Below are 17,823 nucleotides of genomic sequence, written 5' to 3'. Positions count from 1 at the left end.
GACGGCACCCTGGGGGCAGGAAAGGTGCTGAGCTGACCCTGCCATGGGCCCCCTTAGGTAGAATCGTCTTTAGAATGAGACCTCTGAGTTCAGATCCCGGCCACCACTTACTGACTGTGTAGACTGGGACCAATTACATAGCTTCCCCGAGCCTCAGTTTCCCAACCTGTAACACGGAACAGCCAAAACCCATATTCCCTTGAGTCTAAGATGATTTGATGCTGGCCCTTCCCCAAGCTTACCAGAAGATGTCAACAGAAGCTTCACCCACAGCTCTGTCCCATTGCTACCTAACTTTGACGCTACCTGGCAAGGCATCACGGATGAGGGTAAAACGCATTCCGATTTTGGGAAGATTAAAGCACCCATCTTTCTGACTACTATTGTAAGGCACGAAGGGCAGTGCTGCCTGCCCATAGTAGGTGCTCAGCACACAGTAGGTGCTTAAGGATGATCCCTTTGATCAGTTGTCCTTTGGAGACTCTCAGTAACTAAGGGCCATTTTCTAGAAAAGGAAACTGAGGCTCATTCATTCATTCATTCATTCAGTCTGTCTGCTTGAGGGACTCTGCCTCTTAGAGCGGGGACGTGGGGCCTGAGCTGTCATGGCTGTGAGTCTTTAACGCGTTGTGATATGCGCCAGCTTGTCTGTCCAGGCTCTAACGAGGCCTCCCTGCCACTGCTCACTCCCTGCCACGGCCAATCTGCGTCCTCGTCTCCGGCAATTACCAAGGGGGAGCACCCCCACGCCAGGGGGGCTCAGAGCCTGGGCCTCCCCGCCCTCCTCTTCTCCCACCCTGGGCCCCGGAGTCCAGGAGGCCCCCCCTTTCAGGCCTCCCACCCCTCCCCTCCCCTCAGCTCAGCCAATTAGGTCCCTGACACCTGGAGCCACTGACAAACTGTTTCTGTCACTTGCTCTCTGTCTTTCATTAGAGCCGCAGAGGAGGGGGAGCGGGAGGGGAGGGGGAGGAGATGGGATCTTTCATGCTTAGTAAGGCCAGATACATTAATTACAAAACGGCCATTTGCCGCGTGAAAGTGTGCTAATTAAATTTATGCAATCATTATCTTTAAATAGTCATATCTTTCCCGGCGATCGGCCCCTTCCTTCTCCAACCCGGCCGCCACTCAGAGCCCTCGCTCTAATCCCCCTCCGCCATTATCGCTCCATCAGAGATGGTCCTTGAATCCCACCGCACCCCGCTAGCTCCTCCCACTGCACCCCTGCTGGGGGCCGGGAGCCCTTGGGCTCCTCCTGGCATGGGCACCTTCTAACCTGGAACCACCCGGGGGGCGGGGGACGCCAAAGCCAGTCTCCCTCCAGTGCTTCTAGATGTTTCTAGATGTTTCCAGATTTGGGAGGTTGACATCTCATAGAGCAAACACTGGAAACATGTGTGTGTGTGTGTTTATTTGTGGGAGTGAGAATATCTTTAACTTCCTAGATAACCAGTGGGAAGTCATTCTGTCCATTCCTCCTACTTCCAGATGGTCTTTAGGGAGGCCCCCAAGGACCCCTGGGCTGGGGAGGTCGCTCTGAAATCTGTTGAGTCGAGGGGCTGGTGTGCATATGCCACACGACCCCCATTTATTCTTTTCATTCACCCTCCTCTACACCAAGCCCTGTGCTGGGGATAACGGATGTCTTCACTCATTCATTCACTCAACCAGTATTCATTAGACACCTACTGTGTGCCAGGCATTGGGACTAGGACAGCAAGTCTGTCCCCTGCAGCTCCTGGCCAAATCCAGGGTCAGGGTCAGGCTGTGCCCAGGGCAGAAGGCAGGGCCACAGTAAGGCTGAAAGCGTCCTCTGGATGAGGCTGGAGCCCAAGGCCTCCCCACCTTCTCCAGCGTGGCCTTCCTGAGTCCTCTTCCGCACGCTGGCTGTTTTGACCCAAGCCCAGGCTGAAGCGCTTCCCTACAGAAATCCTCCTGCCTGCCTCCCTCCCCACCCAGACACAGCCCGCCCCGGAGGCTTTTGAGGTCTGCTGGGTTGGAATCCCAGGTGAAAGGGAGAGAAAACCCGACGGAGTTTGGGGTGGCGAGTCCCCCTCCGGTCAGAGACAGCAGTCTGTGACCCGATGGCCCCCCAGCCCCGGGTGCGCCCTTGGGGAGATCAGCCAGAGGCGCAGATGGGACACGTACCCATACGTATGTTCCCGCACACGCACACACACATATGCCACACCGGCATGCACATGCAGACTCACAACCACGCACACACGTACAGTGTTCCCCCATGTGGCACTCCCACATGCACCCACACACACGGACACACGCACATCGACCTAAGAACGACCCAGGGCTGTATACGGTTAACGGAGACCACAGTCAGGGGCAGGGCAAGAGTATGGGACCAGAAATCAAGGCTGGAGGGCTGCCACTCCTTCCCCGGGGGACTCTGGGTGGGCCCCTAAGCCCATGCCTCTTCTGGAAAATGGGGTAACTGCTTCATAGAAGAGGTTTGAGGCTTGAAGGGAAATGCTGTGGAAACTGTAAGGTGCTGGGCTGGGCAGGCAAATGGCAGTTGCCAGGCTTAGAAAAGGGTACGAGAGGGGCTGAGGTTGGGGAGTGGGTACCAGAGGAAGGGGAGCTTGCTGGCAGGGCTGAGCACCGGCTCTCCTGGTTGAGATGTGGATGGTGGAGGGAGGGTGAAGACCATAAGCAGAGAGATGGCAGGCGAAGGTGGAGTGGGGGGGGGGGGTACGGGGACAGGAAGACCTGCAGGAAATCTTGTTTGGAAGCTCAAAGTCAGCACCCGAAGCCCATTACCGCTGTCCACAGGGGGCAAGGAGAGGGGAGGGGGCCGATCCTCTTAGCGAGCGAGAGCAGGAGAGAGGGGGAGCAGGGGTGGGCTCGGCTGCCTGGGTGGGTGATTTCTCTCTTGCAACTAATCCCAGTGTGGAGCTGGGGGACAGGCAGTGGGACGGGCGGTGGCGGGGGTGGGGGGCTGTTTGTGTGAAGTGTGTCCGGGTGTCCGTCGGGGGCTGGGGCAGGGCGAACGGAGGCGCATCAGGGAGCCAGCCACCGCGGGGCTCGGGGGCTGCGGGGCCCCGGGGCTGCGGCGTCTGTGAATGCGTGAGCGTGCTTGCCTGCGTGTGCGTCTGTGAAGCTCGCCACGGCGCGTGCGGACGTGCGCTCTTCCGTGTGTGTCACTCTCCGAGCGTGCGTGGGGGCCTGTCTGAATCACGCCACGTGCCGTCAGCGGGAGCGTCAGTGCGCTTGGTGCGCGCCCTCGTCCCCATCCGCGCGGCGAGGACTGGCGCTCCTCGGTGTGTGTGGGAAGCAACAGGGCCCGTGACTTGGGAGCAGTGGCTTGCCGACTTGGCTGCACATTCAAGTCACCTCGGGAGCAGGCTCTGACCCCTCCTGATGCGCAGACCCTCAGACCAGCGCACCAGGATCTGCAGGGTGTGAGATCCTTGGACCAGCATTTTAGGAGACCTGCCGGCAGATTCTGATGGGCCCTCGAGGTGGAGGGAGAGGCAGGAACGAGCAGACAAACCCCAGTGGAGCAGCCTTGACCTTCGGCCTCCCCCCAGGCACTCCTTCTGGACCCTGTGAGGGAGTCGGGGGCCCAGGCCCTTAGGGACCCGGGCAAGTCCTGGGCTGGGCAGCCCCAGGTGGTCCCTCAGCCCCCAGAGTCACACATCACAAAGTCCCAGCATTGTATTCCACGGCCGGCTATCTGTGCCCTTACCTTCTCTCCTGACAGCAGGGAACAGGCTGCCCCCCAAAACATGTCACCTCCCCTGGCAGTCAGGAGAATGAGAACTGGAGTCGGAGATGAAAGCGTTCAGTGGACCCCACCACCGGTCCACACCCCAGGCCAAGGGCAAGAGTAGCAGGAGGCCCAGGGATGGGGGACACTACCGCTAGTTTGTGGTGATGCTCTCCTGGAGTGGAAGTCGCTGCCTCCTTTGGGCCTCAGTTTCCCCATCTGGGAGACTGTGGCAGTCACCCAGGTTTATACACATTTACGTGTGCTTCCGTGTAGCCTGCGTGGGAGTGCTCTGGAAGCTATTGGGCGGTCCAGACAAGGCCCCCAGGGTCCCCTCACCCTCCTGGACTCAGGTTGTGTGTCCCCGGAGAAGGTGTGCCACGGGGCTGCTCTGTGCGGCGTGTGTATTGTGTAGGTGTGTGAATCGGGGGCCTCCCCAGGTCTCCGCCAGAGATTTCACAGATTCACTGCCAGGGGCCCTGTGCCCTTTGGCACCGTGTCAGGCCAGGAGAAGGTGTGACTCAGCCCAGTGACTCACACCTGGCTCCCTGGTCAGGGAGATGGTCCCTGACTTTGTCCTGAAGGGTGGATTTCAAGCTCAGGCAGGGTCCCTTCCCATCCAGAGGGAGGAAGAGGGGGAGGGGAGCTGGCAGACACTGAGAACAGACCTCGTGCCTGGCACCGTCTTTGGCATTCAGTGTGCACGTGCCCATTTAAGTCTTATAGGGACCCTATAGGTGGCTACAGTCATCGCCATTCCCATTATACAGATGAGGAAACTGAGACCTAGAACGTTAAAAGAAACTGCGCAGGGTCACAGCTTACCCCAGGCTGAGCATGGATGTCAGTGCAGATATTCCGGCCCCTGGCGCTGGAGGGAAGCCCCTGGGGGCCCTGGATGGCTGAGTGCGGGGTGGGGGGTGGGGTGAAACTGCTGTCCCTCTGGGGGCCTCAGGGTCCCCTCTGGCAATGCCAAGGTGGGGCTCCCTGACCCGCCCACTCGTCCACATGGTGCTTGGCTTCCTTCCAGCCCCCGGTCCCACTGCCATGACCTCTCCAGGCTGGATCCCTGCCCCTCCCTCTCTCCTCTGGGTCCCTCTGCGGCCCTCATGGCCCACCCCGCACCCTGCCTCGGACCCCCGGCGATGGCGATCCCCTTCTAATTGCAGCCTCGCTCCCGAAGCACGCTCGGTTTATCACAGAGGGTGCAGATCCCACAGCTCTGCCTCCTCGGTCCCAGGCCCTGGGGCCAGCTCAGGAGCGGAGGGAATTAATTACATTTTTCCCATTCCCCTTCTTTTAAAGGAGGGGCGCGCGCCGCCGCGTCCCGGGGAGGGGGTGGCGCAGAGGATGTGGAAGGAGGGCTGGCGCGCCCCACGCAGCCCCCGCCCCCGAACCTGCCAGCCTCTCCCCAGCGGCGGAAGGGAGCTGAGGCTGCCCCTTATTGATTTAGTCTGGGGGAGGCTGGGACTGATTTAGGGCTGAGGGAGAGGAAGGGGCTGGGGGCGGGCGGGGGGCCACGGCGGGTGGGGGCAGAGGAAGGGATGGCTGTCACTCAGCCTGACGGACAGCCCGGAGCTTTGCCTTCAGATAAAACCTTACAGATGTGGAGGTCGGTATTGATTTTGAGTTAGTAACGGTAACGTACCAAGAAGTAATACATTAGCGAAAGCAAGGTCACCGGGAAAAAAGTAAAACCCACCGGGGGAGAGGCCTTAGCATTCTTGAGGGGGGTGGATTACCGCATCAGACTGGGACTTCCTCAGGTTCAAAAGTTTGCAGGCCCCAGACCTCTCAGCGGGGCCCCTAACCCTGGGCAAACGCTTCCTGCTTCTGTGGGCAAAGAGGGGCTCCCAGGGGTCCCCGGGCCAACTGGGGGGCATGGAGGGGCCCTTGGGTCTATAGGACCCACTCAGCAGGGTTGCCCAGGGCCTCTCCTCCCCCATGGTCTCCAGCACAGCCTGTTGGGAAGGAACACAGCCAGGGGTCAGCGAGACCTGGGTTCAAATCCCAACCCTGCCACTTACTGGTTATTCGATCTCTGTGATTTCACATCTCCATGCCTCAGTTTCCCCATCTGCAAAATAGGGGTACTCATAGCCTATTTGCTCAAGGAGTCAATGCTTCCACCTCTCTTCAGTTGGGTCCTATGCCCACATGCTTGGAAACTGCCATGCCTAGAGACGGGGGGTTAGACAAGATGGAAGCCCTTTGATCTGTAGGCTGCTAGGGACTCTGGGAGAGAGTAAGCGGATGCCTCGCATCCTCATTCACACCTATCCCAGATGTGGATTTGATTTGATGTTCCAGGGCAAATCCCATTGAACAAATCCCATTACAGGAAAATCTCCCTGGGCCTGAGCTGATTCTGAGCTGTCTGGTAATGGCCCAGGGTCCAAGGCCTCCCAAAGCCACTGGGCACCACACAAGCCCTTTCTGACAGACGGCCCCGGGAGGCCTTGCAACTCTCAGGATTTCACTCAACATTGACCTCCTTGCTATTTCTTAAACCTGCTGGGTGTGTCCCCACCTCAGGGCCTTTGCACTTGCCGATTGGTCTGCTGGAAAAGCTCTTCTGCTATGTCTTCCCATGGCTGGCTCTTTTTGGTTTTGCTGGATAGCCCCTCTTTGGAAAGGTCTTGCCTGCCTATTCCACACCCCCCTTATTTTTCCTCTCCAGCACTTCTCAGTCTCAGAAATTATGTAATTTGTTTGTTTGTCTGGCCTCCTTCATTAGACTGGTGGCTCCAGGAGGGCACGGAGTCGCTGATGCTCATTGCGGTGTCTTCAGTGCCGAGCTCAGCATCTGGCACATAATAGGTGCTCACTAAATATTTGTTAAGTGACATCGCGAATTCACCAGGGTTTTTCTGGGCTCATAGTCTGTAGCAGGAACAGTGTAGGTGCTGAGGCTGCAAAGGTAGATAAGCCGCAGTTCCATCCTGTCCTCAAAGAGCTCCCAGCCCAGCCCGATTTGCAGCTTGGCACATGGTAGTGGTCTGTGATGTTTGTTGAATGAATAAGTAAACAAATGGCGGATGTCTTTGGGGAGGCACCATATTATTTGGTGTAGCAGGGACATATAGTGTAAGGCGGGAAGAGGGGGAGAAGCTGGGACAGGCAGGTAGCAGTCTGATCAAAAGAAGACTTTGTACTGTTTATCTGGGAGGTGCTGGGGAGCCACTGAGAGTTCTTGAGTGCTGTGGTCAGACTTGTGGTCGTTCTCTGCTGGTCTCCCTTTTGCAGGACGAGTACTGTCTGTGCATGGCTCCCAGCCCAGCCCCAAATATGCTCAACCTTTCCCTAACCCCTCCCCCATCCCTCTGTTCCCCCATCCTTCCCCTCCCCCGTCTCTCCCCTCCCCCATCCCTCCCTTCCCCCCAGTCCATTGCTTCTTGTGAGCCTGGCATCTTGGTGGTGTGCGGGAGCAGGGGATTAAACTGGGGTCTCACCGGAGCTGACAAACCGTCCGAGAGTCTCCCCACCCCCCACAGTTACCTCCTGAAGGAAGGGGACTGGAGCCTGTGCATTCTCCCGGAGCCTGAGTCTGTTCTGAGTCCAGGCCTCCCTGGAAGGGAGAGCGAGGTTCATGTTTCCGTGGGGGTGGTGGGATGGGGGGTGATTCTCTTAGGCAGAACGTACAGTCTCCATCGGGAACCTGACGGGCAGCCCGGGAGAGAAGCAGGTCCTAAGTCCCTGGCGAGGGCTAGATCCCGGAGTTGGCCTGAGATCCACCCCCCGCCCCCCAGCACACACACACCGATTCTCTGACCCGGGAGGACCCGTCTCCACAGTCAAGAAGCAACAGACACGACCCAGCGGTGTCTGACGCCCTCACACACCACCCCCTTCAAGGGGCCCCCCTTGCCACCACTCCTGCACCGATGCGTGGACCCTCCCATGACAGAGGGTGAGCTTGGGAGACTCCACGGACACCCACCCAGACTCTCCCCTTCTCCCACACTCATCCCACTGTGTCTTTGCTGTGTGGACGGGCCTGATGCACCATTAGGTCCCACCTAAGCCCTGCCAGCTGCAGAGGAGGCCAAGACCAGCCCTCGAGGCCCGGCGTCCTTGACTCTGGCTCGGCGGGTGGGTAGTGAAAAGACAAGGGGGTGAGGGGATTGTGCTGGGAGCATGGAGGGAAGGGGCAGGGAGAGGCTGTGCTTGTGCCCCAGCCACAAGGGACCCCGGTCCCACTCAGTGCCTCCCCCATCCCCGAGTGGCTACCGCCCCTGAGTGAGAACCTATCTCTGAAAAGGTCAGATGCCCACACCCGTCCTTGATGGTCAGTCCTGACCCTGTTAGGCGGTGGGCTCGGGCCTGTGGACTCTGAGCTGCTCCCCAAAGACTTGCCATGAGGTCTGAAGGAGCCACAGGCTTTGGAAGGCCTCGATTTCTTCGTCTGGGGAAGGGGCTCATAGCTCAGCCCCAGACGTCTCTGTAGGGCCCTGGATTGGAAGCCTCGCCTGAGTTCATGGCAGGAGGAAGGAAGGGAAGAAGGGAAGAGGAGGCTTAGGGGAGCTGGGGTCCTGTTTCCGGAGGGCTGGGCAGGTGCAGACCCCACCCCTTCCTCTCTGCCACCCTCTGACTTAGGGACAGTCCCCATCTCTTTTCCACAGGACTGTGGGCAGTCATGGAAGGTAAGGGACACGGGAGGCTGAGCAGCTAGTGAGTAGAGAGGCTTAAGGGCTGTCCTTGGCCTGAAGATTCCACGTCCGCTGTGCCTCGGTGCCTGTAGCAGGGATAAGTCATAGATGAGAAGGTAGAAGTTTCCAGAAGGCATCTAGTGGCCACAAGATCATGGATCAAATGAATGCCCATAGCTTGTCTTCTCCCAGGAGGCCAGTGGAGAAATCAGAGCACACAGCCCGTGTGCCCAGCATGGACCGCAGCTCGATTCTTCAGCACGCTGCTGGGCACCCTAGCAGCAAGGTCCCCTCCTGGCCCTGCAGCCTCCTTCCTGTAAGGGGTGGCATCACCAGGGTCCTGGGCCCCGCAGGTCAGCCCATGAGGACTTGGCTCTCCATCTTCTCCCCGGGCTGAGTGGGGCACCCATGCTCCCACAGTGCTGTCTGCACTGCCTTCCCCTACTGTCTCTCCTGGAGAGCTGGACATCCACTGTCGCCTCCCCCCAGAAGCTCTCCAAGACTGCCAGACTGGCTGAGCCCCCTCCCCTGGGCTCCCAGAGCCCCCTGAGAGCCGTCTCTGCCATGCCCCTCATCGCTTCCTAGCAGAGATGCTGTGCTGTTAGCTCCCGCCCCCAGTGGCCCCAGACATCCCTCCTGCGGAGGGCGGGGACCATGCCTCTTCCTCCCCTGAAACCCTGGGGTCGCAGTCACCATTCATGCATGTTTGTCGAATGAATAAGTGAACACACCAGGGAACCAGCACCAGGTTCTTTAAGCTGAGTTTGCAGAGATGAGCCTCACCCCTGCTGCTCTGGGTTCCCAGCACCGATGGTGAGTTCTGGTTTGCTGTATGGGCCACGCAGGGAAGGGGTGATGGCCACAGACAGCTGAGAGCTAGAGCCAGAGTCACAGTAGGGAGCCCACGACGCTGTTCGAAAGCATTGGCCGCGGGTGTTGGTGTTGTAGGGGCACAATCGCAGAGTCAGGAGCGTAGCAGGCTCCCACAGGGAAGCCAGACAGATTCAGAGTCCTGCTCTGACCTTTGTGCCGGAAGGTGGGGGCCTCCACGTCTGGCAGGGAGGCGTAATTTCCTGTCCTCAGGAAGCCCCCGTCTGATGAGAGAGACATAGCTAGTTCGTTCATTCATTCATTCATCAGACGGGGACAAGGTGTCCCTCAGAGCCAGGTCGTGGGGATACCCTAGAGGCGAACAGTGAGCCCACCTCCCAGTGAGGGGAGATCCCATAGGTCAGGACCTAACCAGGAGAAACCACGAACATCTTACCCACAAGGCCAAGCAAACCAGGTAAACTGAGGATCTTGGTGCTGTGTGGGGATCTTAAGCGAGCAGCCCCAGCCAAGGCCTGTCCAGGGCCCGCCTGGCATCGTCCCCACCAACCCCCCACCCGCCACACACACACCAATCTGCGGGGTCTGTCCTCCGAGCCCCCCACGCCTGCCGCTCGGCCGCACTGATGGTCTCCCCCCCGCAGGTCATGAGCATCCTGGGCAGTCCCAGCGCCGTGCCGCCGCAGCCGCAGGCCGACTTCTCCATCTCCCCGCTGCACGGCGGTCTGGACCCGGCCACCTCCATCTCAGCCAGCTGCAGCCAGCGGGCCGACTCCATCAAGCCGGGAGACAGCCTGCCCACCTCCCAGTCCTACTGCCCGCCCACCTACAGCACCACCGGCTACAGCGTGGACCCCGTGGCTGGCTACCAGTACGGCCAGTACGGCCAGAGTGAGTGCCCAGTGCCCCGGATCCTCTCGTCCCCACCCCTGCCCCACTCCAGGGACGTTCTGTTGATTTGCAGAGAGCTGCAAGCTGGTGTTGGGGTGGGGGGCGCCCATTTCACAGATGAGGACACCGAGGCCCAGACCGGATGGACCGTTGTCCCTAAGGGGATGCCAGGCCCCTGCACTCACACTACTCACGTGGTCTGAGAACAGTGCCGCCTTGTAGAAATGTAGTAAGAGCCAGAGGTAGCATTTCAAAATTTCCTGGTAGCCGTAGCTTCAAATGTAAGAAGAAGCAAGTGCAATTATTTTTACCGACATACTGTGTGTGACCCAACGTATCTCAAATGATGATCATTCTGCCACGTCACACAGACGAAGTTGTGAATGGGGTGTTTCACATTCCCTGCCCAGGCTCGTCTTTGAAATCCAGCCCGTTTGAACGCAGACGCTAAGTTTTCACTGGAAGTACTCGGTCTGTGTTTAAACTTCCTAAAATGACAACTGAGAACAGACTTACACACCCACGTTGTTCCAAATACACTGCAAAGTTTCCCAACCCCTGAGCGAGATCAGATCACAGTGTTAACGTTTACATTAGATGAAATTAAATTAAAATGTAAAATTCGGTCCCTCGGTTGCCTGGCCCCACTCCAGGGGCTCGATGGGCACATGAAGGTGGGGGCTGCCACGTTGGACACCAGACACCATGCCCCTCTCTGCCCCCTGGGTATGGGGGACAGCTCTACTCAGATCTCTTGCCTGCACCCCCCACCCCACCCTCGACTGCCCTGCCCTCCCCAGCTGCCATCCCCTGGCTCTTGCCTGGAGGCGGTGGGCAGCAGACCCTCAGACCAAAGGCTGCAAAAGGCAGACCCGGTCACAGCCCCCAGCTGCCAGACGGGGCAGCGACAGGGCAGGCGGAAAGGCCCAGGAAGGCGAGGTCACCGGGCTCCCCTCCTGCCCCCCTCTTGCCAAAGGCCTCACCTGCTGGTGTCAAACTAATCAGAAGGGCGTGTGGGGAGAGGCTGAGGTCCCAGCCCGAGGCCACCCGCTCCCCACCTCCGCAGCAGCCCCTCCCGGGCCTCACTGACCTCTGCTTCCTGCCCCCACACCAAACACTCCTCCCCGCACGACCTTGGCCTCCACAGCTAAATGCGGGCCAGCTGTGCCGGCCTCGACCTCCTGGCCGCGTTCACGGCCCCTGAGCCGTGCGTGTGTGTTTGATGTGTGTATGTGCACGCATGTGTGTGCGTGAGCATGACACAGGATTCGTGCATGTTGTGTGTTTCAGCACATGTGCGTGCATGCACACATCCGTGTGTGAGTCTGTGTGCATGTGAGTGTGTGAGTGGCAGATGCACGTGCCTGTTCACATATCTGCATTTAAGTGAGCACGTTGTGCCCCCACAGCGTGCATGTGAATCTGTGTGAGCACACAAGTGCACACACTTGGTCGTCTGGGTCTGTGACACGCACACGCATGCTGCACTGTACACCCAGGTGTGCACGTGTGACCGAGCGTCTGTGTGTGTGCCTGGGTGTTTGACACACGTGAAGGGATGTCACTCTGTGGTCCTGTGTCACCAGCAGGCATGCACATGTGTAGAGGTGTGCGGGAGTGTGCAGATACGTGTGGTTATGCTCACGTGTCTATACACGCACACTCAGACGTGTGCAGGTGCCTGAATGTCTGTGGGTGTGTCTGAATCTGGAGTGCACGTGTCTGGACACGTACAGTGTGTGCGCAGCGTGTGAATATGGGGGTGTGGGTGTGAAGGTGCGAGCGCAGGCGTGGCCGCGCGGCCCCAGGTACAGCAGTGCATCTGGGCGTGTGTGCACGTTGCCTGTGTGTGGGTTTGCGTGCTCGAGGAGGAAGTGCAGGAGGGGCGCACACGCGTGCGGGGCTGGTGGAGAGCGGGGTGCACACGTGTGCGTGCTTCCAGAGGGGCCCAGGGCGAGCCCCTGCCGCAGCCCGTGTTCCCAGGCACCACGGACACACATGCTCTTGATAAAGAGTTGAGAGGCGCTCCGCGGAGGCAGCAGCCCCGGCCTGGGGCAGGCGTTAGTCACACCCGGAGCCCCGTGCCCTGCTGCGGGGCGCCTGCCCGAGTCGGAAATAAAATTAACCCCAGAGTCAGCACAGGGGCTACGAGGCAGAGGGGATCAAAAGGGAAAGGGCCCAGGAGGCGAGAAAGGAGTATTTGTTCCCTGTTTCCTAGAGAAGAGGCTGGCCACAGCGATTCCCCGCCTCCCCGTCCTCCCTACTCTCCCCATCTAGCTGCAGCCTGGGCCCCCCTGCCCCCCACTCCCAGATCCTCCCCTGAACCATAGTTCCCAGCCCTACCCAGAGGGAACCCCAGGGCAGGCCCCACCTTACCCCACCCCACCAAGACTCCAGGGTTGGGCTGGGAGGGGCCTGTGGGAATGTTGGCCCCACTACCACTAATTCTGCCACCAAGTCACCCTGCCTCTCCGAGCCTCAGTTTTGCCATCTGGGAAATGGGAGTCCAGGGATCCAACTCCCAAAATTTTTCCACTGTGCCGTCTTCCTCACCTCTGACATTCCGGGACCGGGAGGGACAGGGATCCATCGTGTTCCCACTGACCTCCAGCCCCACGTTCACGGGTGACTGAATACACCTCCAGCTCCCAATCCACATGCAAGTGTGTGCACATCCCAAACAGCCCCTGTGTGTGCCTAGGTCCACCTGTCACCTGCTCACACCTGTCCCGTGTACCTGTCACCTGCTCACACCTGTCCCGTGCACCTGTCACCTGCTCACACCTGTCCCATGCACCTGTCACCTGCTCACACCTGTCCCGTGTACCTGTCACCTGCTCACACCTGTCCCGTGCACCTGTCACCTGCTCACACCTGTCCCGTGCACCTGTCACCTGCTCACACCTGTCCCGTGCATGAGTTTAGCCCACCAGGCCCTGGGCAAATTGCAGGCTCATTTCTCACCATTTTCAAAACCCATCCAGAGTAGGTGTTACTTGTCCTCAGGCTATAGCTGTGAGAGCGGACTTCCCCAAGGTCACACAGAGGTGAATGGTGGACTCCAGGTTTCCTGAACCTCCAACCCAGTTCTCTTTTGGCCAAACTGCAAACCTGTGTGAGACAATCAGTAGCGAGACACCCCTCGATCCACCGCGGTGTGGGGTCATGTTCATGTTCATGACTTAGTATGTACATGGCTTCGGGGCATAATTATGCAAAACATACATGTGTGAAGGGAGGCTAGGGAGCCGTTTAGTGAGCATCTACTCTGGGGTCTGTCACTCACGGCTGCCCTCGCTGGTGTGGACAGGGGAGGAAATGGATCCCAGAAAGGGTATTTGCCTGAGATCCGACGTCGGTGTGAACACCGCCTGCCGATGGCCCTGGCCTCAGGGAGCCCCCCATGCAGGTGTGCGTGGAGGGCATACATGGCCCAACTCTCCGGCCGGAGAGTCCACTCACCACCTCCACACCTTTTCCTGTTCCTGGCCGTTATCTGTCCATCTGTCTGTCTCTCCTGTCTTGGGAGGGGGTGGGGGCAGGGGGCAGGGACAGGGCACATGGCAGATTAATATGGCCCCGGTGTTCCCAGAGGCCAGGGCCGTACTAATGATGGGGCTGATAGAACGCAGAAGTGTGAAAAGAATTTTAATAGATCTGACAAGTCTAATAAGAATTTGTGTCTAGAAGGGTCCTCCTCTGGGGCCATGGGCTGACGAGGCGCTGATGGCTGAGATTTGTTTACTGGTTGGCACCTCCTGCCAACTCCCGATTAATCTAATTTGAGACGTTTAGAGCCCAGGCTCGGGCACCAGGCAGAAGAGAGGAGACACGGAGAGACAGAGGGACAGGGAGGGCCACTGACAGGGACTGTAATGAGAAATGTCACAGCCCTGCCCTCGCCGGCCCCTGGCTCGACCCCAGGGAGAGGTGGGTGCTGTGCACGGAGAGTGCCCTTGAAGTTGGCCAGTTGTTAGTAAAGTTGGACTCCTTGGGGTCAAATGGTCCACCTTGGCAGGGCCTGGGGAAGGTCCTACTGTGTGCTGGACCCTGGCTGCCAGCCAGGAGAGGCTAAAAGGGAGGACACGGAGTGACCAGAGGCACAAGAGGGACAAATTCGGGTTCCTCCATCTCACATGCTGTGCGTGACTGTGAGTCAGCAATTTTCTGTGCCTCAGTTTTGCCTCTTTGTAACATGGGAACAACTGTACCTAAACCATGGGGTTGGTGAGAAATTAGATGAGACCGTGTCTGGCGAGCCCCATGGAAAGTGCTCAGTATGCGAGGGACCAGGCGCCACTGTTCCGATGGCTCTTCTGAGTCAGGCCTTTCCACTGCACCCCTGGGGCAGCTGCGGGGACCGGCAGAGTTTGGCATGAGCGGAATGGGGGGGTAGGCGGAGGCCTTGGGTGAGTCAGGAGCGTTCCACCTGCCTTGGCCGTGAGCCCTTGGACAAGTCACTCGCGTGACCTGGAGTCGAAAATGAGGCGCAGGCAGAATGTGGGGTGTGGGGTGCACACGCCGAGGTTATCCTGTAGGACGCTCACTGGGTGCTGGCATCAGACCGCCTGGGAGGCTCCACAGCCTAGAGCCACGTGACCTTCCAAGTTCCTCAGTCTCTTAGGGCAGGGCCTCGGCACTGTCCCCTGTAAAATGGGAGAGCGGGGCTCCCAGCCTGGTAGTGGTGAGAATTAAGTGAGGTCACGCAGGCGCGTGAAGGGCTGAGAGCAGGATGGGCAGAGAATGAGTTCCGTTGGCAGTAGCTCCTCCCTCTCTTCCTGCTCTGGCTCCACGGATTCCCGTCCTCAAGGTCAGGCCCTGGGCTCCCCCGACAAGACCTGCTCCAAGCAGCAGAGATGGTGAGATGGTCTGAGTCTCAGGCTCCCCCTGAAGCCAGAGATCCAGAGATTGAAGTTTCTCCCACCTGCCCCTCCCCCCACCGTTGGCGTGAGGGGTAAGACTGGCCGCCACCTTTTTGGTGCCACCAGCTGGGAGCCTGGAGGCTGAGTGCACACAGAGGCAGCACCCGGTGCCTCGGCTCAGGCCCCGGAGCCTGGGAAGCTAAGAAACACAGGGCCTAGACACTCCAAAAGAACCCCAGGGCGTTTGCATATGCTTTAGAAATCTGGGTGCAATCCCTGAGCCCTCTGTGCCCAGCATCTTAAAGCACATCATGTCATCTGAGCCGCATAACAGCCCTTGAGGAGGCTGGGATTTGTTCCGCCCATTTTACAGACAGAGAGATAGGCCTGGAGAGGTAACACGATTGCCCAAAACCTCAGGAGACAGTTGGGACTCCGGGTTGCCCCGTTCGCTGCCCCTTTCCTTCTTGCCTCTATCAAAGGTCACATCTGCTCAGTAAATCCCTATCCTCTGAGAGCCCGAGACCTCTGCGCTCACCGGGCACCAGGCCCAGTGCCAGCCTCTTTGTGTGCATCTTCTCACTTTCTCCCCACAATTCTTCAACCTGGGTGCTACCGGTACCCCCTTTTTAGAGACGAGGACACTGAGGCCCGTGCGTGAGACGGTACGCCCCAGGTCTCACACTAAGAGTCGGCAGGTGCAGGATTTGAACCCCGAGGGAATATGGTCTCCATTATCGATCCTTCCCAACTCACCTCCCTGGGCCTTACCTCTGGCTGGGCCCACACCTGGCCCTACCCACCTGCCCTAGGCAGGAGCCCTCGACCCTGGGGAGGCACGTAGAGTGTTAGAGGGTCCCTCTGCGGGCAGGTGACAGGGAGAGTGTCGGGTCAGGCCTCCCGAGTCCAGGACAGTAGTCATTACATTTCCTCGCACCTCTGGATCCAGGAGGTCCCAGGGGTGCTTTTGGCCTTGGCCACAGATCCCAAGTTGGGAGGTGATATCCCTGTGCCTCAAGAGGCCGTGGTCACCTGGCATCAAATCGTTTGGTCAGAGCTGATCTGTGCCTCAAGCAGACATGGTTAGTGGAGTCGAGACAACACGTGCACACGCAGACCTAGCCATCACACCTGCGCACACGCGTACACGGACATGCGTACCTGGCTTAGGGGCAACTCACCTACACACAGTTACCTGCACATGTGCAGGCACCCCTGCTCTTCTCCCACAGACAACTACATGCAACTCCTCCACATCTATCTGCACGTGCATGTATGAACATTGTTCATGTGCGAACATCCATGTTAGCGCCTGTTACTACACAGAGATTGATGTTCCGCTGTTCTCACACACACACACACACACACACACACACACACACACACACACCCTCAGACTCTCATCCCTCTGGATGGCCAGGACGTCAAGGCTAAAGGTCTCAGCTCCCAGCCTATCAAGTTCCTGGCTCCTCATTCTGCATGGATTCCTTGGCTCATCTTTGAGTAAGGGGTATAAGGGACGCTTCTGTCTCCTCCGAGAGCTGGACGCAGGCTCCAGAGAAGAAAGAAGGATCTTTTCCTCATGGCTGCCTGGGCTCCGTGGGATTCACTGGACATCCCCCACAGCAGGCGTATGTGCGGGCGTGTTGGAAAGGGAACTGATTCTTCTCTCAGCTTGTGGAGTCCTCTGTACTTTCCTGCAGAACCTGTGGGAGAACTGCTGTGAGAGAGCTGGGCAAATAAAAGTGTGAAGTAAATATTTGCTTAATGGTTAGAGAGGAAGTGAGATAAAGAGCTTCATGAAGAGATGGATGGATGGATGGATGGATGGATGGATGGATGGATGGATGGATGGATGGCAGGATGGATGGGTGGATGGCAGGATGGATGGATGGATGGATGGAAGAACAGGTGGATAGATGGACAGAAGAGTGAGTGGATGGATGGATGGATAGATGAGTGGAAGGAAAAATAGGTGGATAGATGGACAGAAGGGTGGATGGATGGATGGATGGATGAAAGAACAGGTGGATAGATGGACAGAAGAATGAATGGATGGATGGATGAGTGGAAGGAAAAATAGGTGGATAGATGGACAGAAGGATGGATGGATGGATGGATGGATGGATGGATGGATGAATGGATGGATGATGGATATGGGGCAGATGGAAAAATAGTCAAAAAGAACCTCAGTTTCTAGGAGTTTCTCTTTTTTTTTCCAGCTGCTGTTGATTACCTGGCCAAAAACGTGAGCCTCTCCACACAGCGTCGCATGAAGCTCGGGGAGCATTCTGCTGTGCTGGGACTCCTTCCCGTGGAAACTGGCCAGGCCTACTAGGGCCCCTGGGGCAACTTGCCCCAGGCCAAGTCCCAGCCCAACCCTCCCTGATCCCTGAGCCTCCCAGCCTCAGCCCTTTCATTGCCCGGGGGTCCCATTCCCTTCTGGTAGCCAGCTCTCTGGAGATGTGCAGCCAGGCCACCATTCACTTAGGAACCCAGAGCGACCTCCTTGGAGTCTGCCCTTCCGCTCTCTCTCCAGGAGGGTTTCTGGTCAGCCTGCAGCCCCTCCCCCAGTCAAATCCTGCCATGGCCTCTGTGCTATCTCAGGCCCAGAGGTGGAAGCTTTCCCCAGGTAGAGCACCTTGGGCACCCAAAGGAGGATGGTACCTGCGATAAGGTACCCAACTCCAGTGAGTACCCCTGCCAGAGGTGGGGGTGGGGCTCACGGGGTCACTCTCAGCTGGAAGTGCTGGGAGCCAGCCCTCCCAGGTAGATCTCTGGCACCCCCAACCACAGCCCATTCCTCTTCTGGATGCTGGGACACCAGCAGAGAGGGGACCCTAGCCCTGGGATTTTCCCAAGCAAT

General features: G+C 58.4%; 1 protein-coding gene across 2 annotated transcripts in view; it reads left to right on the top strand.

The window, feature by feature from the left end:
• PAX7 (paired box 7) overlaps nt 1–17,295 on the top strand; it is a 93,716-nt gene extending 76,421 nt beyond the window's left edge. For both annotated transcript variants that reach the window (XM_029949000.1, XM_029948999.1), the window contains exons 8-9: nt 9,849–10,095; nt 17,180–17,295. In XM_029949000.1, coding sequence (XP_029804860.1) covers nt 9,849–10,095; nt 17,180–17,295 — 363 coding nt within the window. The remainder of the gene's footprint in view (nt 1–9,848; nt 10,096–17,179) is intronic.
• Nucleotides 17,296–17,823: the final 528 nt, after the last annotated feature.

This window comes from Suricata suricatta, chromosome 8 (assembly GCF_006229205.1).
Source record: "Suricata suricatta isolate VVHF042 chromosome 8, meerkat_22Aug2017_6uvM2_HiC, whole genome shotgun sequence".
NCBI lineage: Eukaryota > Metazoa > Chordata > Mammalia > Carnivora > Herpestidae > Suricata > Suricata suricatta.
The sequence above is the reverse complement of the archived record's forward strand: the minus strand, read 5'-3'. Positions and strand labels throughout refer to the sequence as shown.